Source organism: Aquila chrysaetos, chromosome 24 (assembly GCF_900496995.4).
Source record: "Aquila chrysaetos chrysaetos chromosome 24, bAquChr1.4, whole genome shotgun sequence".
In the NCBI taxonomy this organism is placed as follows: Eukaryota; Metazoa; Chordata; class Aves; order Accipitriformes; family Accipitridae; genus Aquila; species Aquila chrysaetos.
The window spans coordinates 10578676-10604942 of NC_044027.1; the positions used below are offsets into that span (position 1 = coordinate 10578676).

General features: G+C 61.7%; 1 protein-coding gene across 2 annotated transcripts in view; it reads right to left on the reverse strand.

Moving 5' to 3' along the window:
• Window positions 1-26267, reverse strand: part of NIBAN2 (niban apoptosis regulator 2) — a 31789-nt gene that overhangs the window by 2515 nt on the left and 3007 nt on the right. Inside the window, exons 1-13 of one of the 2 annotated variants that reach the window (XM_029999596.2) lie at window positions 20976-21149; window positions 12603-12733; window positions 8995-9123; window positions 8771-8876; window positions 7747-7914; window positions 3967-4082; window positions 3783-3887; window positions 2562-2724; window positions 1940-2127; window positions 1584-1739; window positions 865-981; window positions 300-407; window positions 70-181 (exon numbers count right to left, since the gene is read on the reverse strand). In XM_029999596.2, the coding sequence (XP_029855456.1) occupies window positions 70-181; window positions 300-407; window positions 865-981; window positions 1584-1739; window positions 1940-2127; window positions 2562-2724; window positions 3783-3887; window positions 3967-4082; window positions 7747-7914; window positions 8771-8876; window positions 8995-9123; window positions 12603-12733; window positions 20976-21063 (1687 nt within the window). In that variant the 5' untranslated portion in view covers window positions 21064-21149. Of the gene's footprint in view, window positions 1-69; window positions 182-299; window positions 408-864; window positions 982-1583; window positions 1740-1939; window positions 2128-2561; window positions 2725-3782; window positions 3888-3966; window positions 4083-7746; window positions 7915-8770; window positions 8877-8994; window positions 9124-12602; window positions 12734-20975; window positions 21150-26267 lie in introns of those variants that run through there. The other variant, XM_041120053.1, reaches the window with a different exon arrangement.

A 26267-nucleotide genomic window follows, 5' to 3' on the forward strand; every position in this document is an offset into this window, starting at 1 on the left:
GGTGCTGGAGCCCCCCCCCGGGGCTCAGAGCTGCGCGGGTCCAGGCTCCGCGGCACCGCGGGACCCTACCTTGCATGATGTCTTTCATCACCGACTGGAGCACGACCTCCTCGTAAGTGTTCTCCACCAGGATGAAGCTGGCAAAGTCCTCGAAGATCAGCTCCTGAAACTTGGCTAATTCCTGCCGCAGGGGAGAGGCTGCTCAGCCCGGGGAGGACGGGAGGGAGGGATGCTCCAGCCTCTCCATGGGATGGGTGGTCCTTCCCCCCCCCCGCCCACCCCAGACTTTACCCTCTTACCCCCTTGCAGGTCGGCGCCAGCTTTTTCAGCAGGAAGGGGATGGTGATCTGCAGCAGGGCCTCCCTGAAGAACTTCTTCCGCACGGTGCTGCTGTCGTAGTCGTATTTCTGCAGGGAGAGAGAGAGGGCAGCCCCGGGTCAATGAGGGCTGGGGGCTGGCAGCTCCCCTGCCGACGGGCACAACCCCCTGCGGTTTGCCCCCCTCCAACCCATTTGCATGGGTCTGAGTAGGTTCCTCTGCCCCTCGCATCTTTCTCTCCAGCCAGTTCCTATGGTGTCTGAGCCCAGGTAAGAGCCAGCTCCTCCACTGCTGTCTGCAGAAGGGTTTTTGGGGCCGTCTGAAACCCAGGTGGCTTTTACAGTGATGCATGTAGTCAGAGGGGACCTGGTTCCTCCAGGTGGTTTCCCACTCATCTGTCCCACATCCCAGCAAAATGCATGAAAAAATCTCAATATTTTGTATTTCCCCAGAAGACTTCTGTTAAAATTGGTAAGGTCACTCCTGGCCTCTTCCTTGGGCTACTGCCCCTTGGAACTGGGAAGGCCCTGACCCACCAGCCCTCACCTTGAGCACCCTCTCGAGGATGCGCTGGATGGACTTGCACAAGTCATCTTTGCCCTGCAGCTTCCCCAGCTCCTGATGGAGCAGCGTCTCAAACGTGTACACGGCGTCGTCCATTTGCTGTGAGCAGAGGCAGACAGTCAGCACCGGGGGTGGGGTGGGAGGGCACCCAAAGGGACCAACCATGGGGGTGGGCAGGGGACACTTCTGGAGCACTCAGGGGACACCGAGATGAGTCTTCGCATTAACACGGTCCCCAGCATGGCATCCACAGACTCCACCCTGAGGACCAAGGGTGCTGGGGAGGAGGGTGCCCAAAGCCAGTTTGCACCCTCACTTCTACGCCCTGCTCCAGGTTTGGCTGGATCAGACCCCAGAATTGGGCTACTGGCCTTGCTGCTGTCAGTGGGCTTGGTGGCAAAGGGACAGCCGTGCCATGATGCCCAACTGTAGGTGCTGAGTCCGCACTGGAAGGGTGCTCCATGCTGCCGCCCACCCGTGGGCTCCCTCCCTGCTCAGGCTCCAGACCAAAGGGGATGGTCAGATCCATCACGCACCCTGAGCTGGGTGCCAATGACATGAAGGTCCTCAAGACAGGAGAGACATCCCGGCCAAATCCCTGCCTGGGCTGGACCAGCCTGGGCTCCCTGCTCTGCCTCCGCTCCCCAGCCCTCTGTGCTCAGCCTGGGGGGGGCACAGGAGAACCCCAGTCCCTGTCCCACCTGTCTCATGTGGATCTGGGCCCTCTGCTTGAAGACGGACGTGCTGGAGACATCAAACCGCTGCTGAAGGCCCTCCAATTTCAGCTGGTCCATCTTCTCATAGCATGACTGCATCTTGACGGGGTGGAAGGCCAGGTGGGAAAGCTTCTCCATGTACTGGGGATAAAGCCAAGCTCAGCAGGGCAGGACAGCCTCTCTGTGCACTCGGGGCTGGGACATGCCACCCCACAAGGGCTTCATGCCCATGTATTTTCTCAGCCTGGGGTCCCCCAGCGCTGTCCACACAAAGACAGCAGCAGGACTGGCCCTGCCACCCCCAAGCTCACCGGCTAGCAAGGAGCATCACCAAGTCTCACCTCCACCAGCTTCTCCAGGCCACCTTCATTGACGATGTTCATGTTCATGTCCGTCACCTCCTTGAAGAACACCTCCCGCACCTCAGCAAAGCCCTGGCTTGTGGGGGTCATCAGGGCCTCCAGGATGGAGGAGATGTAGGGCTGGACATGGTTACGGACGCAGATCTCCGCTTTGGGGAGGACGAACGCTGGGCAGAGAACGGGGGTAAGCATGGTGAGGCTCCTCCTCTGCCCTTCCAGCTCTGCAAATCAGGTCCTAAACCCACCCGAGGGAGGGGGACCTGCCCCTCTCCCCAAGCTCCTCCAGGAGAGGTCTCCCAGACTTGCAGGACAATACAAGGGGTTCTTGCAGGAAGCCCTCTGTCTGTATTGAACCTGTTCCTCCCCACTGCCTTGCTTGGCGGGGGGTCACTGCCCACCTTATCCCCCACCTCCTGGGACAATGCCAATGAGGACGTGCACCCTGGCATCTCCCCAAGGGTTCCAGGCCACGCTGGCAGGAGCCATGCTGCACCCCAGGATCAGCCACACCTTGGTGAAACAGTGGTGATGCCACGCCAGGAGCCCGTCATGGACACAGCTACATACATCCATGGCCACGCGTGTCCCCGCAGGGCTGTACCTCGGATCTTGCTGGCCAAGTGCTCCTTTGAAGTGATGATCTGGTCCATGTCCGTGCGGATGGTGCTCTCCATCTGCGGCCGCTCCTGTTCGCACTTGGCCGTCGCTGCATCGTACTGGGCCTTGGTCTGCTCATAGACCATCCTATAGACGGCATCTGAGATCTGGCAAGAGAGAGATAGGGTGGTCAGCTGCCCCCACGTCTCCTGCTGCCCCCACTAACCATCGCCTCCATCACCAGATGCCTGCAGGACCTGCCAAGCCTTCACCTATGCCCTGACCGGACTCCTCCTCACAGCCTGGCAGTAGGTTTTCCACACCAGGAACCCCCTAGCTGGGTGAGATGAAGCTCCCATGGTGCAGAATCTGCTTCGAAGCAGTGCCTGGGGGGGCACAGAGCCGAGCACTGCCTCCATCAGCCAACGTGCCCCAGGCAGCTCCGGGGATGCTGCATGTCCAGGGATGCTGGTGGCCTAGGGATGCTGGCGGTCTGGGCGGACGGGCCCCTGACCCTGTTTGAAAGCTGTTGCCCTGCTCCGCTCAGCCTGCCTGGGGTCTCAGGAGCCAAGCCCATGAGCGGGATGGAGCTGAGGCTTCACACTCACTTTGCAGCCAAACACCATGATTTTGGGGCCGGCAGGAGGCAGAGCCGTCCGGCCCACCCCCTCCTTGGGCTTCCCAGCCTTGCAGCTAAGACCGCAGCAACTGAAAAAGTAGCATTTGTGTGTTTTTAGGCTGCTCCAGTGGCACATTATGAGCCTGGTGGTAATTATCTATCAGTTTTTAAGGTTTTAACAGGCAGTTTTGAAGAGCCCTCGGTCTTTCGCAAGGGTTTGGGCTGGATTTAGCCTGGGCTGCTCTAAAAATGTCTTGCTAAATATAGCCAGGACGGGCTTTGCTCCAGGGCTGGGCTTCCTCCTGTTTGCTTCCCGCGCCCCAGGGACGAGGCAGCGCAGGCAGGGATGGGCAGGGCTGCTTGCAGGGGCACAACAAGGAGCTTTAAAAAGCCACAGCGGAGAATAAGGACAGCTTCTTTGGCGGGGGCCGGGAGAGGGGGCGATGCTGGGGGGGGGTTGCGCTGGCTCTGACAGGCAGGAAAGCCGGTGGGCACCGAGCCCGGCAGGGAAGGGAGGTGGCGGCGTGGCCCCCAAAGCAGAGGCAGCGCAGGCAGGGGGATGGCAGAGGACGATGACCCCCCCCCCCGGCAGCCCCAGCCCCACACCTGGATCCAGGTCCGCTGGCGCTCCTGGGCCTTGCCCTTCAGCCGGGGGCCGATGGTGGTCCTCAGCTCGGGGAGCAGCTCCTCCATCACCAGGTTGCTCAGGACCTGCGAAGGCAGGAGGCTTTGGGGACCCTGCTCAGCCCACACGCCCCCCCACCCCAGCCTGGGAGGGACAGGTCCTCACCTGGGTTTCGTTGCCGCACAGCATGTCCCAGGTGCCGTACTGCTCCTTCGACTGGCGGTACATGCGGACGGCATCCGTGAAGGCTGGAGCCTCCACTTTGGAGTCCTCGGAGATCCCTGGGGAGGGGACGGGGGGGACGAGTGAGCAGCCTGGCACGGGGAGCGAGGGGCAGCCCAGCTCCTTGCAGCATCCCCAGCCCACCTTCACAGGGGGTCCCTCCGTCCCCCCACATCCTCGGACCCACGCAAGTAGCCCACGGCTGTCACCAGGACCGGGGGATCCCATCCCAAGCCGCTGTCTCTGACTGGGGGGGGGGGCAGCAGTCTCCCCGACACACCAGTGGCTGGGGGGACTTCCACTCTGTCCACAGACTGGTCCCCTCCAGAGCCAGACCAAGGGCAGGGAGGCACCCAGGAGCAGGGGCTTGGCAGGCTGGGGGGCTCAGTGACCCCCGATGGTGCACGGGGACCCTTTAGGGCTCGGTGAGCCCTAAAGGGACAGCAGAAGCAGGGGCTCGGCAGTCTGGGGGGGCTCAGTGACCCCCGACACTGCACGGGGCCCAGTGAGCCCACCAGGATGGGGCAGCCGGGGGGGTTGTGGAAGAAGGGGGGGCCCTGCAGGGAGCGGCGCAGCTTGGGAGGAAGAGGAAAGCGGCGTCGGGGCTGAGTCAGGGCCCCGTCCCCGAGCCAGCCCCGCGGGAGGGACGCTGGGGTCCGGCCGGTTGGGCTGTCCCCAACATGTCACCGCCACGAGTCACTGCAGCACGGCTTGTCGGGCCACCAGCACAAGGGGGCTCGGATGTCACCCCCACCCTCCCGCAGCACCCATCAGGAGGAGGTGCAGGGTGCTGGGAGCCCGTGGCCATGTCCCACAGGGAGGAGGAGGAGGAGGGGATGGAGGCAGCGGACTGGCAGGACAGCCCGGGAGCCCGCTGGCACACGCATGTCCCTGCCTCGTCCCAGTCTCTCTGGGCTCCAGCTGCAGAGGTACCTGCCAGCCAGAGAGAAACACTCCTGGGAGCGAACCCCCCCAGCACCCCAACTCCCATGCCCAGTCCCCTGGCAGGAGGGAAGCAGGATGGGACCGAGCCCAGGGTGGCCCCGTGGCGAAGGGTCCCCGCCCTGCTCGGATGCTCCCAGAGAGCGTCCCCGCAGCGATGACTGCGGAGGGTCACGGCACATCCCTGGACCGCCCAGCAAGCCGGCGTGCTGGGGAGATGCAGCCAGGGGTGGTTTCTCCCTTCCCAGGAGGGACAGCCCGGGGTAGTGAGCAGATCTTTTCCAACGCACACAGATTTTTCTAAGATGATTACATTTAACTCCAAGCCTAAGCAGCTTTTCCTAAGGGGCAGCTTAGTATACAGGGGGAAAAAAACACTGAGAAAGTCAAGTCTGACCCTTTCTCAGTGCTCGGTGGGAGCCAGAGCAGGGCTGAGCTTTCAGGGACCGGTGCTTCTCCATCCACGGCTCCTTGCAGCTCAGCATCACCTCCTGGGTGGGACAGCCTGGTACGGGCTTCAGTCCCCTGCCAGAGCCGCTGCAGCCAAACCTCATCCTCCGAACCATGCAGAGAGCGGGGCAGGATTCGCCCCCCGAGAAGCCACCTGGATCTGCCCCACCAGGGTCACTTGTCCCTGGCAGAGCTCAGGGGGGCAGCGGGCTCCGGCTGTAGGGACCCATTCCAGGGACAAGCAGACAGGGCTGGTTGCAAGAAGCCACTGTACCACCTCACAGGGCAAATTTAATGTGTTTGCTTCATTAATTTGCGGCTAATTAAGCACTGATGTGATCTTGCCTTGTTGGGGATGGGAAGCAAATACCCAAGCCTGGACCCTATCCTAGAAAGGCTCCTGGGGTGATGGTGCACCGTGGGATGGGAGTACCCAACACTGGAGAGCGATGCTACGCCTTGACTTTTTTTAGTCCACCCTGCTGATGGCACAGGATAATCTCCTCTTGCCAGGGGAATGGTGCTGAAGGACAAATGTGAGTTTGAAGCTGCTTTTTGCCCAAAACAGAGCTGAACGGGGCAGCCTGCCCGCAACAAGGGGTAAAAGCCAGCAGGGTGGGCACTGCTCCAGCCCCACGTGCCACCATACAAGGCAAGGGACATTCTCGGAGCAGCCAAGGGCACCCAGGCTCCAGGGAAACCAGGCTGGACACCTCCTGCATTAGGAACGATGTTGCACATCCCCAGTCCTTATAGAAGACCTAGTATTACAAAAATACAGTCTTAAAAAGGGAGGTGAAAATTCCCACACTAATCACAACCGGAGGCAGAAACAGAGCCTCTAATTTAGGAAAAAAAAAAAAAAAATTGCTCAACAACAACAAAAGAGCTTTCATGGAATTTGAAACAGTATCTCAGACCTTGCAGGAGCAGTGAGGGGCAGAAATGGTGCTCGTGAGGGAAGAACCATCTCACAGAGAAATCCAGGCTGTAGAAATGCAGAAACCCACCAGCACTGAGCCTTCCCTGGGCCACTGCCTACCCCTGTAAGTTTTTTTCGTCACATGCTGAGGAGGAGGAGGAGAGGGATGAGAGGATTTAATGGCACAACCCTGGCTGGCAGTGGGGATGGCAGAGCAGCAGCACCTGGCAGCTAGGGAGGGGGGAAATTAAAGAGAAATAAATTGGCTTTTTATTAGTAGGAGAGATCTATTCCTTTTTTTATCAGGAGCTGGTTTTGCTCGCAGTGCCCCGGCTTTGTGGGTCCAGCCAGCAAGCACGGGGGGGTCCTGGGGTGCTGAACTGCATGCAGCAATGGTGCTGTGGCAGCATCCCTGGGGATGAGCAGCGGAGGGGTCACTGCACCCAGCCCCCCGCAAAGAAGCCCAGGGCCTGGGTGGGCTGCGGGGACACGCTCATCCCGATGAGCTCGGACACCCCCAGCTCACCAACAGTGCATGGATGTGTTTTGCAGTGAGGAACGCCAAAAGGAAGGGAAAGAGCAAAGCTTTCAGAAGATTTAATCTAACATGGGAGGATGGAAACCCCCACTGAAACCCAGGATCCAGATCCAACCCCTTTACTCCACTCCCTAAACAGCAGCTCCAGCAAAATCCAGGCTCCACAGAGCTCCCAGGAGTGAAAGAAGCACTTAAAAAATAGGCAGCATCACTCTTTGTCCACTAAAAGACCCGATTTTGAGCAGGTTTCAGTGCTGGCACCTCCTTCCCCAGGAAACTTCTCGCCATCCAAGGCACCACCGGGACCTGGGTCTCAGCCCAGGAGCGCACAGGCCACAGCCAAGCAGGAAAATCGTGTTTTCCTGCCAGAGTATCGCTGACGTGGGAGGCAGGTCCTGCCTCCGCCCCGGCCCTTCGTGGCCCGGCACCCCCTCTGCCCGGGTGGTGCCGGCGAGGCGGGGAGCAGGACGGTGGGGCTTGGAGTTTTGATGACTTTAATTACCAAATATTTTCTACCTCAGGGTGGAAAATAGGCATCAAGGCGTCTCTTGAGCCAGGCTTCATGCTGGCTCCTGCAAATGCTGCCTGGCCTGGTGCAGGCATCGCATTCCTTATGGGCAGCGGGATGAAGCTGGGCACAGGGATGCCCCGGGCGGCTGGATCCCTCCCGCTCCCCACCCTCACTCAGAGAGAGGATGAGATGCTCAACAACTCCCAGCCAATTCCTCCTCTTGACCTCCAAATCATCCCCTTCGGCCCAAAACCCAACCCAACCACCACAGGGTCCCCAACACCCTCTCCGGAGCAGGAGGACGATGCTCTCCCCACCCCGGAGGCCCCGTGTCCGTGTCCCCCCCCCAGCATCGCTCACCATTGTTGCAGTGCCGTACGCAGTCCTGGAAAACTGCCCGCCACTTCTCCTGCTCCTTGCCCGTCATCACGCAGAAGTAATAGTGCCGGGCGTAGGGGTGCCAGAGGATGAGGGGGAAATCCGTGGGGCACTTCAAGATGGGGGACTGCCCTGATTTGGGTGTCACACCTGCAGAGGGGGGGAAGGATACTTTGAGGAGCAGATGGGGCAGGGCAGGGATGGGGATGCAGGGCTGGAGATGTCCATCTCCCCCAGCATTCAGGGCTGGGGGTGCAGCAGGGGAACACAAGACCCCTCAGCTCCTTCCCAGTGCCTTTGCTGTGAGTTCTACCAAAAACATGGGGCAAAAATAGTGCAAAAAGAGCCTCGTTCTTCCAAAAAGGAAATGAGAAGTGAAAATTGGAAAAAAAAAAAAAAAAAAAAATTATTTCCAGCATGAAACCCTCCCCAGAGCTGCCAGCCTGACCCCGCTGCCATTGTGCACATGCCCCAAACTGGCAAAAGGCTGGCTGCCCTACGCAAGCTGTTCCAGCAGCTCCTGCCCCGCTCCCTGGGAGCTGCCCTGGCCCTTAGGGACCTGGGGCAGGAGGACAGTGAGCAGGGTGGTGGCCAGTCCTCCTGGAGGTCTGGATGGAGAAGCAGGAGCCACTGCCTTTGCCCAGCGCTGCTGGGAAAGGGAGATGGTGGCAGCTTGGGGCAGCTCTCACAGAGCCACAGACACATTTTCCTTCCTTCCCCAGTGGCTGCGGCAGGATGTGAGCAGCAAACACCTCACACTGCACCCTACACCCCACAGGGGAATGGGGCTGTTCTCCTTTCCTACAGCCCCACACCCCGAAACCACCCCTTCTCAAAGGTGCCCAGGGATGCTACACCCCAAAACCACCCCTTCCATAAGGTCCACAAGGATGCCCACGTCCCAAAACCACCCCTTCCCAAAGATGCCTAAGGGATGCCCAGCAGCACCAGGGTGCAGGGGACCCCGAGCATCCCTCCCGACCCCGCAGCCACCAGGACCACTCACCAGGCAGGCTGTTGTTCACCAGCTCCAGGTACTGGTCCACAGAGGTGAGGATCTTGTAGCCAGCGCTGTTGACCAGCACGCGGGGTGACAGGTCCCGCTCATAGGCCTGAGCAGAAAAAGATGGTCATGGATGATGGGGAGCATGGCCACAGCACCGCAGCGATGGGGTGTCCCCCTTTGGAGCTGCGCCCACCAGAGAAGGGCGAAAGGGTGATGCCCCTCACCAGTTTGTTCTCATAGAGGACCAAGCCGTAGTTGTGCGGGACCACGCAGAAGCGGTTCCTCCACTTCTTGTTCTCCTCGATGTACTGGAAGAGGTTGCCCGAGTAGATGACATGGTCCTCCAGCGGGACCTGTGGGGAGGAGATGCGGTCGGTGGCATGGGGAGGGCAGGGAGGGGGGCAGCTGGGTACCCCTCCATCCCACGGCCGCAGCCTGGCTCGGGGAGCGCAGCAAGGTCTGTTCGTGGTGGTCTGGTTGGGGTTTTCTGCGCTAGGGCTGTGTTGAGGGTCTCCAAGTTCACCACTGGATTATCTCCTACAGCAGTGCAAATTTTGGAGCCTGAATACGTGCATCTGGGTGACACCTTTGAGGGGTACCACATGCATAGCCCTAGAAAACCTCAGAGGGGCTGCTCATACAGCAGCGAAGTTGCACGTGGTGGTGTTCACCATGGTGGTGGTCACACCTCTGTCCCTGGCATCTCCTTCCTGGGATATAGACCAAGCTCAGCTGAGTGACACGAGCTCACTTGGCCGAGAGGCAGGTTGGAGCAGAGCCCTCCAGCAGCTCTTCCCAACCTCAACTACTGTGATTTCCCTGGCTTGGGGCAGGCGGGAGCATGCATGGTACTGCTCAGTAGCGGCCATCAACCAGAAGGTCCTGCCAGGGTGCAGGTCAGAGGCAAGCTGCAGATGGCAGGAACCAAGGCCTGCCCTAGCATGGTCTCCAGATGGACATGGAAGAGGAAAAGCAAGAAGCCACCCCGTAGAGCCCAGCACCAGGCGATCCTTAAATGCTCTGGACTTCATGGAGGACCAGCGATGGGAACAGGCTGAAGACATCCCGCGCCCCCAAGTCCCCCCCTGAGGCTAAGCAGCCCCTCGCCAGCTCTCCAGCACCTTTTGGCCTGCACACTGGCAGCATTTACGCCATCTCAAACACAGGCTGGCTGAGCAAGCCAAGAATTTGTCCCAAGAATTTTTATGATCCCAGGAACATAAACAACAGCCAAGAGCTCTCGTGAGGGCGGGAGCGTGCGGCAGCCGCCTCTCCTGCCATGGCCACCCACCATCCACCACGGTGGCCGTCAGGAGGGACCAGCCAGGGCTTGGGTCCCACCATGCCCCAGCACCGGGACCCTTCTGCAGGACCTTTCTCTCTCCTCTCCCTGCTCTGTCCATCTCCTGGTTCACAAGAACCCTATTGCCTTCCCCAAGCCCGCCACCACTCCCCGACCCCACACCCCCTTGGGTGGTAGGGAGGTCTGAGAGCAGCTTGGCTCAGCAAACAGGCTGACAGCACCTCCCTGCTCCTTACTGCTTTCCAAAGGCCTTGGAAGGGGGAGAAGAAAGCAAGAAGCAAGCCCTGCAGGGCTGGGGGACAGAGGGAGGGATGAGAGCCTGAACCCCAAGGCCACCAGCAGGGATGGGGACAGAAAGGTGGTGCCAGCTCCGGGACTCCCCATCAGCATCTCACCGGGCTGGCTCATCCGAGGAGAATCAGCCCTTATAAACTAGCTTTGAAACCACTGCCCAAGGCAGACGAAGCCGTACAGACCAGCTACTAATGAAATAAAATCCAGGCTGAGCTCTGACATGGCTCCAGGGGACCCTCGGCCAGGGAACAGCTGCTCATGGCCACCAGCATCCTGGGAGCCCCGGCACAGCCGTCCCCTCCTCGCACACCTTCCTCGCCGGGGGAGGCACCGAGGCAGCACCACCCAACCCCGGCAAATATTTGGGACAGGTAGGTATGCACCAAATTGCTAGGCTGGGCAGGGAGGGGGCCGGGGAGCGCGCAGGTGGAGGGCCCTGCGCTGTCTGCATCCCTGCCACGGGGACGGGGAGTGATGGGGAGTGAGATCAGGGTCCGGATATGTCAGCTTTGGGGCTCGGCCGGGAGAGGCAGGAGGAGAGAGGATGCTCGGGGACAGGTTTTCAGGGGCACTGGCTGGGGACACCTGGGAGGAGAGACCAAAGACAGAAACATTTATTCCTTATTCTCATCGCTGTCGCTTATTGCTGGCATTTCAGGTGACTGAGCCATGCTTCAGACCCCAGTCCAGCTGTCCCCCTCTGCCCAGGAGGGCCACCAGCCCCTGGTATCACTGCAGGAGCTGCCTCTGAGCACTGCATCCCCACAGAGATCACCAAAAAAAAGGTAATAAATAAATAAAATTTTTAAAAACCAAATGCCACATCCCAGCTGGACCTGCCTGAGGACAGGGAGGACACTACCCTGCATCTTCTTAACATCCACAACTCCTTGGGCATATTTAGGAAGCGCAGAGCCCAGCTGGAAGAGATGCTTTCCCCAGCTCCTTGCAGAGCCAGCCCACAGACACGCAGGTCACTGTGGTGTTTGGAGCCCCTGCACATCCCGGCAGCACTGCCAGGACCCCGGCAGAGGACAGGCAGCAGATGGGACATTGCACAAGAGAAATGTCCTATTTATACACTGGTGTTTTAAAAGATTTGCAAGGAGTCCCTGACCTCCCCGCCTCACTGTCATTCCTCAGACATTCCTGGGCTGCTTGCTGGAGTTTTTTAATGAAGCAACCAAGTTTGGGATGAAGGTACCTCCCAGTGGGGCTGAAGGCATCTGCCAAATTGCGAGGAACCCAAGGGATGTCTTGCCGAGGATGCCGAGCGCCCTGTTCCTGCCCAGGAACCTCCACACCTTTATTTTGCTCAAGACACCCAGCACCCAGGCAGCTTTCAGAGGAGATGGGGCACGTGCAGGTGCCTGGGCAAGGTGTCACCCTCGTGGGTGGGCCAGGGAGACAGCTACTGTGAGCACCCAGGGCTTGAGTCTGATCTCATGAATGCAATTTCTAGATTTCTTAAAAAAACACCCCGTTAAGACCCAGACAAAAGCAGAAGCCCATCCCCGTGTGCAATCACATCCCCTCCTGCTTTCAAGGAGCACCCACAGGGCAGCAGCTCCACTGATCCGGCCGGGGAGGAACCCCAAACCCTGACTGGCGAGAAGCCCCGGCTGGTGGGCATCTCCTTTAGCAAAGGCAGGAGGGGAGGCCAGGATCCGTCCCCAGGTGCCGAAGCCGCAGGCGACAAGACCCACGGGGGTCCTTTTGCCAAGCAGGAAAAGGCGGCTGCTGGAGATCAGACTCGGACCCACCTCCTCTTCCCCCGCGGGGTCAGGGATGCCTGCCAGGAGTTTCCCACCCCTCCCTGGGCATTTGCCCAGGCTGGAGCATCGCTTGCACCCAGGAGCAGGAGGACGACAGCCCGGCATGTCCCGCTCGGGGCTTCCCTGGGCACAAGGGGGTCCGGGGAGCTCCTGCCAGCCCTGGCATCAAGCACACTCATCCATGGGGACTGCAGCCAAAAGCCAGCCTTGCCCCTGCTTGCTACATGTGCTCGTTGCATGGGATGGCATAGAAAACCTTCCTGGGGAGCCCCACGTGCTGCACAGATGGTGCACGATGCCACGGGGATGGGCTGGACCAGTGGCACAGGGGCTACATCCCACGCCAGCAGGGAGAGGGGATGTGTCCGGGCTTTGGGGAGGACATCGGTGCGGGCTCACCGGGCACAGGGATGAAGCTCCCCGACAGCTCCAGGCTCCTCATACGGAGCTGGGCTCTTACCTTGCGGTGGAGCAGCTGGGCCTGCGGCCCTCCGTTGCCTTCGATCTCATAGCGGACGCTGTTGAAGAGCGCTACGCCATACTGCTCCTTGTAGCACCGGCAAAACTCCCCCAGCACCTTCCCCGTCTTCTCTGCAAGGGGAGAGCAGAGCCGCGTTAGGCAGGGGTTGGATTCGGGGGTCTCCTTGCTGCAGACCCCCCCGGCACCCTGCTCGGACACCTTCCCCCCACCCTCCCACCCACCCAACACCTCCCGTCACCCTCCCGCCTGCCGGAGCAGCCTTCAGTGCAGGGCCATGGCTGAGCCTGCTGCCCTCTGCCCTCCCCATCCAGCCCAGGGACTAATTTGGGGTCAGGATGATCTTTTTTTGGCCTTTCACGTTAATGCCATGGATTCCTCTCTCCAGCAGGAAATTCCTGACATTAAGCTGATTCCGGTGATGCTGACGGCTTCCCCTGCCTTATGCAGCTCTCCGATCCCGCTCCGACCGCCTCAGATGGCTGAGATGAGGGGGCAACCCCCCATTCCCCAGCCCCAAGCATCACTCACACCCACCCGACTCCACAAGGGCCACCCTACAGAGGGGCTGGGTGGCTCCAGGCTCTGCAGCTGGCGATGCTGGCAGCAGGGAGATTCGAAGGGGAAAGGACAGCCCGGCTCCCACCACGCTCCCCAGGTCACCCTCCCGTGTGAGGCAGGGACCCCCACCAGGACCCCCACCTCCAGACTGGGGTAAGCCCCAGGTGCTGGGAGAGCTTGAGCTGCCAGGTGCCCCCCGGCACCCCACATCGGAGGAGATCCCCTCCATCCCCCAGGCAGTCCCAAGGCAGCACCCTGCCCCACGCAGCACCCTGACCCACGTGCGCCCCGCTCCACACGGCACCCTGTCCCACACAGCACCCTGCCCTCTCCCCTCCCCACCCCAGCTCAACCCCACGTGGGGCTCCTACACCAAAAAAACCATCACAAAGAATCAGGTCCAGGGAGACAACTTCCCCGGAGCTGCCTTTGGCATACGGAGCCTCTACTTTGAATTTCACTCTCAACTTTGCCCCAGAGCCTGTGAAAAGGAAAGAATTTGAGTCGCCTCCAACTATTTCTGACGGCTCAGCCTCTGCCAGAGCGCTGGCGATGGGCGCGGGGAGGAGCGATGCTGGCTATGCATCCCCAGTGCAGAAGCCAGCACGATGCTGGGGGCACGAACCCAGACAAAACAGACCCTCGCGCCAGGCCCGGCACAGCTCGGCGGGAGCCAAAATCTCCGGCAGCAGCCGCCCCAGAGCCGCGCTCACAGCCAAGCCGGCACGAAGGAGCAGCTTGCTCCAGGGTGCTGCAAATCCCTGTGGAATGAGCAGCTCCAGAGGAAAATGCCACCTGAGGATGGAGGCTGGGGGCAGATAAACCCATCCCCGAGGAGATGCTGGCACTGCCAGCACCGTGACGGGAGCAGATATCGTGGGCCAGCATCCTGCCGTGCCGGGGCTGAAAATCCCTTTAAATTTAAGCAACCTTTTCTCGCGGCAAAGAACGAGACGCCTGCTCGTCCCAGCAGAGAAATTCCTCACCCCCGATTTTGGCATTTTCTCCTGGAAAAGAAAGAGCTCGCAGTCATGCCGCGCTTGCGTCCGCGCCGCACCTCTGTTGCAACTCCCGTCTACACAACTATGATTTTGGCCAGGGCTCTGGGCTGCGATGCTGACAGCTGAGATTTAAAAGGACATTTTGAGGTTTCATTTCCTTTCAGTTCATGGGAAAAAAAGAGCCCTTGGTCCCGGGCAGGCGAGACGGCTTAGTCACTCATTCTTCCCTGATTAACAACGGCCAATTAGGAGGTCTTAAGTAAATGGAAAAGCAAAAGTCGATTACTTGCAGACATCGAAACAAAAGATTTGCAGTCAAATATCCAAGGTGACTAAATCTCCCCCAGCCCAGCAAGCCCCTCGGGGATGCTGGGGGGCCACTGATGCTCCCTGCCCAGTGTCCCTGGCTGCCCTACCAGCCACCATGCTCAGCCCCAGGGAAGCGAGAGGAGCAGGGACCCATGGGGGGTCAGGAGGAGGTGGCCAGCAGCGTGGCAAGGAGGTGACACAAGGTGACACCAGATTTGGCAAGATGTGGACCACTAGCGGTGGTACTGCCAGGCTTTGCTTGAGAGCGGAGGATGGGAAGCCCACGCTGATGATGCCAGTGGGTGCCCCAACCCCCCCCCCACGCCAGTCGCACCCTGCGTGGGGCTCATGTATCCCACATGGGAATCAGCAAAGCCACCCACTGCCTCCTTCACCAGGCTGAACAAAACCTCCCAGCAGCGCTGGGGGCTACAGAGAGCATCCCCCCCCCCGTCCGGCTGCATGACCAAGGCCACCCAGGAGCGGCCGTCCCTCTACGAGCAGCTTTGGCTGCACATCCAGCCAAGAGCTGGCGGGGTTTGGGGACGGGTGGCAGTCCAGGGAGCTGTGTCCCCTGCCTCCCCCCAGCCTCTCACCTGAGCTTCCCCCCCCCCAGTCATGGCAGGGTGAGGGAGGGATGGGGCTCGGCTGGCTCCCACCCAGTCACCGCCCCGTCCTGGGTGTGGGCTCAGACACCCACGGCAAAGCGCTTCGGCGAGCTGGATGCACACGCAGGGACCTCGCAGGGCGGTGCCGGCTGTCCCCAGCCACCTACTGACGGTGTTTTCCCAAGCCTGGTGTTTGCTTTGGGACCACTGAGCTCCCGGCACTGACACGCTCCGGGTGCCACCACCCCGGTCCCCATCACACCGAGCCCCGCACACCGCAAACAGCACCCTGCAGAGGCACCAGTCCCCAAGCGGCCGGGGTTACTGGGCTGGCACAGGCTCCGGCACGTCCCTCTGGTTTCTGGCAAGGGCAGGGCGAAGTCACCAGCTTTGTGGTCGCAGAGGGGTGCCAACAGCACCCACCAATGCCTGGCTCAGCAGGAGCCCCAGCGCCGGCACCTCTGATCACAGACTTCATCTGTTCCTTCGCCTCCGGGTTCCCCTCCTTCCCTCCCCAGCCGTCCCCATGACTAAGCCGCACGTGGCGGCTGCAGGAGGAGATAAAGGGGCTCTGCAGCAGCTGGCTGTGCACGGGGAACCCCCGAGGCCAGGCTGGACATGGGGCTGGGCGGGATGCGGGGAGCAAGAAGTAGGGTCCGGCTATGTCACAACAGCTCCGCAGCCCCAGCCACGCTCCAGCCCCGTCCCCGGGGACCCACACAGCCTCCCCATCACCCACCCAGCCAGCACTGCCACCACGGGCACAGCAGGGCAAGCAGCTCCCATGAGGACACCCTGGCAAGGGGACGGAACAGGCAACACAGGTTTGCCCTTGTCCCGGATGACACCCGAGGACCGCGGAGCCTGAGGCTCGTCTGGGCGAAACCGGCCGGGAGAGGTGGCTCCTGCTCCTGCCCACCCCCCCGACCGGTCATGCCACCACAGCCGTCACCAAGCCCAAAGCAGCGCCGGCACGATGGCACAGGCTGGCCAGGAAGGCAACAACCCCAGAACAGCCGGTGCCGCTGGCCATGCAGGTTGCACCCCCAAAGGCATGGGCAGCCCTTGCGTATTGAGAGGTCACGGCCCGGCCAGAGCAGCCCTGGTCCAGTTTTAGTCTCTTTGAACCAGGGCAGGAGGTGGATCTCGCCCTCAGAAGGACTCCAAAAACCATGGCAAGCTGCCCAAGCTGGTCCAGCAGCCTGGACTGGCTGCGTCCTTCCCTTGGAAGCATCTCCAGCAGCAGCAGCAGCCCCACACGTGCACAGACCAAGGCAGAAGCCAGCTCTTACTCTGACCTCCCATATGACCAGGGCCAGCCCCAGCTCCGGCACCTCTTAGAGCAAAGCCAAGGGGAAAAAACGAGCCATGGGCTCCAGGTGTAGCCCAGAAACCTTATCACCCAGAGAACAGCATGGACAGCTTGACTGTATCCTTCCCTCTAGCTGCTTGTATTTGCTGCCTGCAGTTCGTTTCACCGTGGCAGGGAGACCAAGGCTCCAGAAACACCATCCTGGCAGCCCCTGGCTTGCAGAGAGACCTGCTGGCACGAGTGTGTGGCCAGAGCTCGTTTTCCTCATTACCCTTGAAATCATGTGAAAATGAGAGTGATGCTTTAAATAGCGCAGGCTGTGGCCAGCAGAGTCAGCAGATCTGACAGCGGGGAGGTCAGATCCTGCACAGGTTTTGCTGCACAGTTTGCTTGGTTCCCCATCCAACAGCGGTGCCCTTCTTGCTTGCTGAGGATGGAGGAGGAGAGGATGCATCCAGGACCGACGGAGGTATCTGCAGGATCAGGGCTGCCACAGCATCACAGCACGTCCCAGGTGGGACAGAGCCTGGTAGGGGCAGGGACAGGGATGTGGCTCAGCCCAGGTGGCTCCCTGGGACTGGGAACCAGCTCGGCTTCCCCCAGCACTGGGCTGAGCTGCACACCGCCAGGCAGGCTCTGCTGGGGATGCTCGGCAAAGCTGCTCTTCAGACAAGCATCCCCGCCATGCCCCTTCAAAGATACCTGATAAGCTGAGGTTGGAGAAGTCCTTTCCCCCTTCCTGACGTGGCAGGATCTTGGGTGGGCAGCAAAGGGTTAAAGCTGGAAGGGAAAAGGTAGGGGAGGGTGCACTGCTCCTCTGCACCCAAAACAGCCTTCACCCCTCCGTGCCCAGTGTCCTGGCAGTAGCCAGGGCAAGGTCCTGGCAGCCATGCCTCTGGGGACGCAGAGCAGCCTCCTGCTCCCCGGCTCCCTCCAGGCTGGCCACCAGGGCATGGCCACCACGCTCACGGCCCCCCGAGGGACAGGGAGCGGGTCCCCGAGTGCTGAGCGGGGCGGCATCGCTGCAAACATGCACGGCCGGGGGGGGGCACCCCGGGGCTCTCCCAAACGCACCCCACGGGGCGGTGTGGGGACCAAGGGCACGGGGTGCTCTGCGGCTGAGCTGCTCATGCCCAAAGCAGCACATGTATCCACACACACCCAGGCACAAACATGCACACACCCAGGCACAAACATGCACATGCATGCACAAATATGCACACACACATGCACACACATGAACAAACATGCACACGCACATGCACACCCATGCACACACCCCCACGCACAGTCATGCATACCCACGCACACCCAGAGTCATGCACACCCAGACACGCATGCACCCACGCACACCCATGCACATTCACGCACTCACACACGCGCAGACACACACGCACACCCCCTGCAGAAGAGGCTGGAGGCCAGCATCTGACAAATCCGAGCAGAACAGTCATCTGCAACCTCCCTTCAGCCCACATCCCGTTTTGCAAGCCCAAAGCCCCGCGTCCCTCGCGCCAGACACACCCTCAGATGAGAGACCCTGTCATCCCTCTGCTGCTACTTAAATATAATCAGAGGGGGTGAGGGTGCCTTTGAAATCCCAACCTTCCCCAGAAGCCCCCCTGGGTTTACGTAGCTGAGATGAGTGGGAGCAGGAGCAGCAGCTGGGAGCAGGGATGCCTCACCGGAGGCAGGGAATTTTCCCTCTGGTCAAAAAAAAAAAAAAAAAAAAAAAAAAAAAGGACAAAAAAGCTCTTTGAAGCAGACCCCTGGGCTGGCTGAGCCATGGCCCCCGCACTCGTGACGAAACCTCGCCTGGCTCATTTCCCCGGCCCCCGCGGGACAGCCTGACTCAGCGGGGCCGCAGGAAAGCCCCAGCTCTCCCTGCCTCCACGCAGGCATCCCGTGTCCCCTCGCTGCCAGCTCAGCAAGGGGGTGATGGCACCGGGATGTGTTTGCAGAGCAACGGAGGAGCGGACACCCGGGGGGCCGTGCCACCATGTCCCTTTGCTGGGTATCCCTACCCTGGTGAAGGTCCCTCTGTGCTGTGGTGGTGATGGCCCGTGCCACGGTGGCAATGGCCCATAGGACGTCCCGCTGGCAGGGGACCCGTAAGCAGCGTGTGCTGGCCTAGCCAGGCTTGCCAAGGCTGCGGGCGAAGGAGTTAATCACTAATTTAGCCAGTAAATGATTAGCGAGCGGGGGCGGGTTGCTGTGGGGAGCGCAGTCTCCCAGCAGCCCCAGAACTGGTGGCACCGACAGGGACATCCATGGGCTGGCACCCGTGGCCACGGTGCCACCAACCCGGCCAGCTCGCACCTCGGGGAGGCAAGAATGAACGGAAGCTGATTTCCACCCAGATAAAGGCAGCGAAACCAAAAGGCCCCTCCTCGCCCGGCCACCGGCTCCTGGTGCAAGGCGGTGAGGCCACCGCTCACCGGGACAGCCCCGCGGCATCCCCGGCTGTCCCCAGCATACCAGGGAGCGGCCGCCTGCCCCGTGGTTCCCATCGCCGGTGTGCGAGGAGGGTAGCGGAGCCGCCGGCGTCCTGCCTGCACCCAACCGGCAGCAGGGGAGCCGGGAAGGACGGGCGCCACCGTGGTGCACGCACCGCCTGGAAAGTCACCCAAGTGCCGACTTTGCCGACTCCCTGCCTCGGGCTGCTCCGGTTCCTCCCGGCGGCCCGGGAGGACAATGAGGGTGGCTCTTCCAGCAAGGGAAACCAAGGACAAGGCCACCACAGGGATGTTGATGCCACCGGCTGGGTGAAGGGTGCCCGGGTCATCCCTCACAGCAATCCTGCGCCACTGCCTGGCCTAAATGCACCTGGGGGGGGTTTGCTCGCTGCCCCTCAGCTGCCCTCGCGTGCCCCAGATCCTGGCATTATGCAGACAGTGTGTCTGGACATGCCCCACCGAGGGTGCACGGCACGCCAGGGATGGGGTGCACAGCGTGCCAAGGAAGGGATGCACAGCACGCCAGGGACGGGGTGCACAGCATCCCAGGGACGGGGTGCTGAGCCAGACTTCAAACCAGCAGCACCCTACGAGCCCTGCGCACCGCCTGCAGCTGCTGAGCTGGGAACGGCCCACGGACACAGGCTGTGCCCACCGGGCACAGAGCCCCGCTGCTGTGCCACCCGCCCTGCCCGCCGGCTCCCCCCACCGCAGTGCTGGGCCCACCTCAGCGCAGGCTTGTCCCTACAAGATTTTAGGAAAGGCAGCGTGACAGCACGCGATAGCTCCGGGCAGGCTGAGCATCAGCAACACAACAACCAGCAGAAGGGACTGTGCAAGAGGTGCCACTGTCAAGGGGGCACCAAGAAGAACCGAGAGCCGCTGCACCTCCCTGCAGGGAGCCGGGCAAGCATCCCACAGCACCGCCGGATGCACCCAAAGGGTTAAGGCCCGGCTGGCAGTTTAGGGTTTTGGGAATTTGAAGCTGAGTTCATTTCCACCCAGAAACACAAACTCCTTCATAAGGGCCTGACTCAGCCCAGCTGAGCATTCCCTGAGCATCCCCCTGGGAGGGGGTTTCCAGTGCGGCTCCCAGGGCGATGCTGGGGCTGGGGGGGGGGTCAGGCACTGGCTCCCCACCTGGAGGGACACCGTGGCAGAAAAGGGAGCTGAAGGAGGGGTTGCTCCTGATAACAGCAAAACCCAGGGGCTGACCCGGTAGCACTTTGTATTTTCCCCTCTCACAAAGAGTGAAACAGGGAAAAACAGGGGAGGAAGAGCAAAGACCAGGGACAGTTTCCCTTCTTACCTCCCTGCACCCAAATGCACCCTTCACACAAATCCACCCAAAACCAGCCCAGGGCATTTCTGCTTCAGGCTGCTATCAGGATTTAGACTGAGCTTATCTGGAACGAACTGGAAGCGGAGGCTGCTCCCAGTGCCTGCCCTGGCTTTTTCTGCACCCCTCTGATGCCTGCACCCAGGGCACAGCTCAGCACCGGGGACCCGGCAGGACAGGGATTGCTGCCTGGCTCCGGCACTACTCCAAAATCCATCGGGAATATTTTCAGCTACGAATCAGCTCAGAGGCAGGGTCCGGGTTGAAAGGGAACGCATCCTGCCGCCCCCTTGCCAGCAGCCCCGGGGATGAGCCGAGCGGCCGGCTGCCCTCTGACTCACGCCGTTGTGGGGAAGGGTGGGCAGGACGGGGGCTGCGCGGCAGGAAGGGATGAGGCAGCCTCAGAGCAGAAACCAGATGGGCCCTGGCCTGAACCGGTTCATCCTCTCTCGCCCTGCCTTTGCTGTGCAGGGCTCTGCCCCCGGATGAGTCAGAAGCGCCCATAGTGCCAGCTCAGGGCTGGGGCACCCATCAGGGACGTGGCTCTCTGCTTCGCCGCCTGCAAGGTGCACCCTTCGCCGGCACCCAGCACTCCGCCGCATCCCCCATCCCAACTGCTGGCAGCACCCCGTGTCCCCGGGGATGTCCCCAGAGATGCTCCCCGGGGGCTCTGTCCCCACCGCGGCAGCACCCACCCCGTCTCCCAGCACCGCGCCCAGCCGCAGCGGTTGCACAACGCCGCTCCCCTCCCAGCCCAGAGCAAACAAACCTGCCGAAGCAGAGCCGTGCCCGGCACGGCCGCAGGAGGACCTAAAGCAGACCACGAAATCCAAGGGGCCAAAAATGAAGCAGCACATTCAGCAGCAGCTCCTCAACCTAGGAACTGCCAAAACCCCCTCAACGGTGCTCTCACCACGCTTTGGACACCCTTCACCCGCTGCTCCTGCTCCCCAATCCCAAATGCGAAGCCAGACTCAGTCCCCTGCCTCAGCCCCGCTCCCGCGGCTCGGGGCCGCATCCAGCCCAGCAGACGAGGGATTAGCGTCCGGTTACGTGCCGGCGGGTGTTTTCCCGCGACATGGATGCCGGTCTCCTGCTGCTCCCTGGGAACAGGCTGCTGTGGGGCTGCATGCGAGGAATGTGCGTGTGAATAATAAACAGCGTTCGGGGCCTTTGAATATCTCTGGAGAAGCTGGTCAGGGCTGGACTGAGCCCAGCGCGAGATGTCTGCCCTGAACCTCCCTGCCCAAACAGCCTCGGAGGGATGGGGGCAGGAGGAGATGCCCTCCTGGCCACCCAGTCCTGCCTGATCCGGGCAAGACCCTCCTGCCCCATCCCTTCCCCTTTGAGCAGCCTTGCCTTCAGGGGTGATGCTCCAAAGCCACAGGGCGGAGGTGCCCACACAGGCACCCCAGCTGGACTAAACCCACCCCAGCCCAAAGTGCCACCTGCCCAGTGGCACAGGGATTAGGTTCAAGCCCACCAGAAGAGGTGATTGCACTCGCAGGACAGTCAGGATACGTCCCATGGGCAGGGAGGTGGCTGTGGGGAGCTGAAGCATCCCCGGGGACCAGCTCAGCTCAAGCTGGATACCATCCCCCAAACCCTGTGCTGGACCAGGACCCACTGCCCTCATCCTGGCTGCAGTCACATCGCCCCACATGTCCCTTGTCCCCCAGGGTCCCACCAGCACCTGGCCAGGCTGGGGAAGAGCCACCAACCCTTTGGTGCTCACCCCATAGCGGGTGCTGCCCTGCAGCACGGTGGGACCCAGCATCATCCCTCCCCAGATAAGGCTCCGCTCATCCACCAGCACCGGCCCGGCAGCATTGCATCCGCTCCGGCGTGGCACAACCGCCACCACGGCCGAGTCAACGCCGGGTCGCAGGCAGTGCCGCTGTGGGGTGCTGCACTGGCAGCGGCGTCCTTTGGGCACCCACGTGGGGCCCCGTAGCACCTGGGAGCTGCGGCACCAGGGGGGGTCCCCATGGCGAAGGGGACAGATCAAACTTGGGTACCTCCGGGTCTCTCATGCTCCGGGTGCTGGGGTCAGCAGGGCGTGGGTGGTCCTTGCTCCGGGATGTCGCAGCAAATGCTTCTGTGCCCGGCAGGGGACGAGCAGCCAGTCCCCTCGTGCCTCCTCCCTGCCCAGTCCCAGGGAGAGAGGCTGAACCTGGCACGCTCTTCCACCACCGAGCTGGCCAGTGCCAGTGGGAAACCCAATCCAGCACCCCAGGAGGAGACCAAACAAAGACTTTTATGTACATCCAAAAGAAAACCCAAGAGCTACTTGAACAAAACAGCCCTGAGCCTGTTCTGGGCTCTGACGCAGGCCCTGCTGGGGGGGGGGTTCCTGTGCCCAGCTCCTCCGTGAGGCCGGGGGAGGACAGAGGGTCCCCACCAGCCCCGCAGTGCCCGTCCCACGCCATGCCCTCCATGCCTGCTCCCTCCTCCTGATAAAGGGTGATGCCCTCGCTGAGGGTGGCCACGGGCTCAGTGTCTCCCATGGCCAAGGATGCTCCAGAAGCAGCACAGCCCCTGGTGAGCCATGGACACCCCGGGCTGGTGGGCACCTGCCCCATGGGGCTGGCAGCCAGTGCCTGGCAGCACAGAGCATCACCAGCATCTTCCTTGCTGCAGGAGGGTGGGCGGCAGCCAGCAGCGCAAAGCGGGTCCTAGGCAGAGGCAAGGCAGGGATGTTCCCAAGGCAGGGATGTTCCCAATGTGGGGATGTTCCCAAGGCAAGGTTCTGTCCTGGTCTCAGCTGATGCCCTCCATGAGTTGGGAGCAGAGGAAGGGGCTCAGGGTGCTTCCCATGGCTGAGCCACCACTGCTTTGGGTGCCTGGGAGCTGGCAGCCCCGCTCTCCTGCCCCACACGGTGGCACTGAGGTCACCCCAGCTTTGGGACACATCCCTTCGTGCAGGGAAACCCCCCAAGGGGCATCACACCTAGCGCTGAGCAGAGCTGGCAGAAGGAGAGAGGAAGCCAGGACAAGCGTCCCGTGCGCTAGGAGCCACCGACCAGGAGGGAAGGGAGGTCCTGGCCAGGGTCCCCAGCCAGCTCCAGGGCAGAGCATCCCATCAATCCCTGCTGCATGGGGACGTCCCATCCTGGGGACTCCCATAGAGGGGTCCAAGCCCCCCCAGAGCAGGGCTGGGAGTCCATCTGCAGGCAGGGACAGATCCCTGCTGGGGAAGGGCAGGAGGGCACGGAGAAGGGCACCGTGCTCTACCAGCCGGAGCCAGGACCTGCACCGAACACCACTGCCCTTTCCCTTTGAAAAGGGGGAAAAGGTGGAGTTTTACTCCTTCCTCCCCCTCCGGCCCAGGAGGCTGGGAGGAAGTCTGCTTGCAACGAGCAGCTCTGCTCTGCCCCTTCCTCCCCTCCTGGCCCCCCTGACACCGGGCTCTCCATCGAGCTGGTGCGGGCACATCCAGGCATGGGGCAAGGCTCAGGGGCCAGCCAGGGAGCACAGCTGCTGCTTGGGGACCTCACGGCCAGACACCAGCCAGGCTCCGGGTGCTGCAGCCCAAGGGTGCAGTGACACCTTCTGCAAACTGGGTGGTGGGACCAAACCTGGGTCCTGCAGGGGCAAAGTGCGTGCTCAGCTTCCTGCTGGAGAGCTGGTGCTCGCCTGCCTTCAAACCTCGCCCGGCAAGCTCCTGTGGATAAGCATCCCTGGATCTCTCCAGCCCTTCTGCCTGCCAAAAATCTCTAAGACGTGGAGCCCAGGGTCCTGGCAATGTGGGAGGCAAGAGCCCCATCCTGCAAGCAGACAGCTTTCCAGCTTCCCCCCATCTCCCTGCTCGCTGGGAGCAAGGGCAGGGCAGCTGCCGGCTGGGTTGTGAAATAAAGTCTGGTTGTGGGATGCTGCTGTAAGAGGGATGGAAATGGGATGGCTGGGTCTGACACCACTCCTTCTCCATGGGCTGGGACCAGGTTCCTGCCCACGAGGCCGACTGCAGGGTCTGTCCATGGGACGCACCACCCATTGCATCCCCATGGACCAGGGCTGTCCGCACACCTAACCCCGGGCTCTTTCACTGGCTGTTTCGGTGACTGTCCCCATGCCCACGTGGCACCTTTGCTGTTCCCAGCATGGGGCCAAACCGGCAGTGCCGTAGCTGTGGCGAAGCCAGGGGCGGGAGCCAGTGGCTTGTTGCAACCTGCCACGGGGCTCGGACAGAGGGACGGGAGCCCGTCAGTCCCCAGGAGGGTGGGATAGGGCTGACAGGGGATGTGCCAAGAGGTGCCAAGCCTCCCTGGGCTCAGAGCTAGCCTCTGCAGCAATCTGGGGGCAGGAGGGAGGCAAAGGCTTGGGAAATCCCAGCTCTTGGCTGTGCTTCCCTTGCTGGGTCCCTGCAATGGGTTTAGGGGTGTCTGATACTGCAGTGTGGGGGGAATCCTGGTCTGCAGGGTGCTTTTCTCTCCCTGGGCTGACCTGAGGGGCCAAGGAGAGCTCTCAGCTGCGATGCCACCTCTGCTCCTCCTGTCCCCAGCCCTCCTGCTCCCAGGCAGAGCAGGGATGCCCTCCATGCGTGCCCCAGCTTGCTCAAGGCAAGGCCTTTGGCTAAGGCCCTGCTGGGGGAGGCAGGGAAAGCCCCCCCCAGGAGGGAAGGCAGGCTCTGTCCCGGGGCTGAGCACAGGCAGGGCCAGGAGGGCTCCCACCTCCTGCCCACGTGGGAATGCCACCAGCACAAGAGGCCCCTGCAGCCGGTGACGTCCCCTGCCCCAACACGCTGGCTCCGAGCGAGCCCTGTGCCCCGACATGACGGCTGCGGGTAAGCCCTGGCTTGCCAGAACCAGCCCTTCCCCGCTGGCAGGGAGCCCTGACATGCCAGCGGAGTTATTTATTTCACGATGAAAGAAGACACACACTTCGTTACAAGAAACTACTCCACATCTCCAGCACATTGCAGCGTCGATCCCTCAGAGCCTCCCTGCATCGTTCCCGCGCCCCGGGGCAGGGTGAGGGTTTCAGCCTCAAGACCAACCCCAGAGCCCATCACCAGCAGCCACCGCCTCCCGCGCTGGCTGGAGCTGATCTGCGGCCAAGGCTAGGAAATGAGCGTCGCGCTTAAGGAAGCCACGGCAAACCTCTTCCCGCTGCCGGCAACCTCCCCCTCTGCGGCACACCGCAGCCAGGCACCTTTCGGCATTTGCCGGGAACCTCCGGACCCGACCCCGCAGCCCGTCCCATCGGCACCCAGCCTCCCGGCAGGAGAAGGATGCTCCTCGGCGGCATCGGGATATGCAGCCACCGATGCCCGACAAGGCTCGTTGGAGAGGAAAGGCTGTGGATCTGGCACCAGGGGTGAGGCTCAGTGTCACTTCTGCCACCCACCGTTGTGTGGGCTGGTGTCTGTAGAAGGTCCCACCCCATCTTAACAGCTAGTTTATTCAGCAATTAACGAGCTGGCGACTCCCTGGAGATGCCAGAACAAGGTGTGAGCTCCCAGGGACCCTCCCTGCGCTGCCACCCACCTCCCCATCCCTCTCGCCACAGAGTCACCCGGCAGCTCCCGCTGCATCCCTGGGCTCTCCCACCCGCCGGGTGCCCAGGACCACCAGCCCCGTGGGGCAAAGCCACCCAGTTCCTGCCGGCCACGCTCTACCTCATCCCACTAGAGAAGGGGTCCATGGGGCGGGGACGCACTAGGGAAGGAGTTATTCCAGCACGAGGGAAGAGCTTCATCCAGCCCCTTGCTGAGGGCACCTATTGCCCTGGACAGGAGGGGACACTGTGCGAAAACCCAAGGCACCCAGTGATGTCTTGGCTTTCCCGGGAGCCCTGGCAGGACATCCCATGCCTGCCACCCTCCTGTCCCCAGGCAATGGTGCCCATGCTGGGCATCCTTGCGCAAGGAGGGGGAGCCAGTCCCTGCTCCAGCCCGTGGAGCAGGTCGGGAGTAGCTCCCAACCCACATTTGGGAGGAAGAGGAGGAGGGCAGCCAAAGGATGTTGACAAACAAGCTGGGTGACTCAGGCCAGGATGATGTCCAAAGTAGGGCGGCAGAAGGAAGCACTTACTAGTTGTAGAGACTCTGGAGAAAGGGATG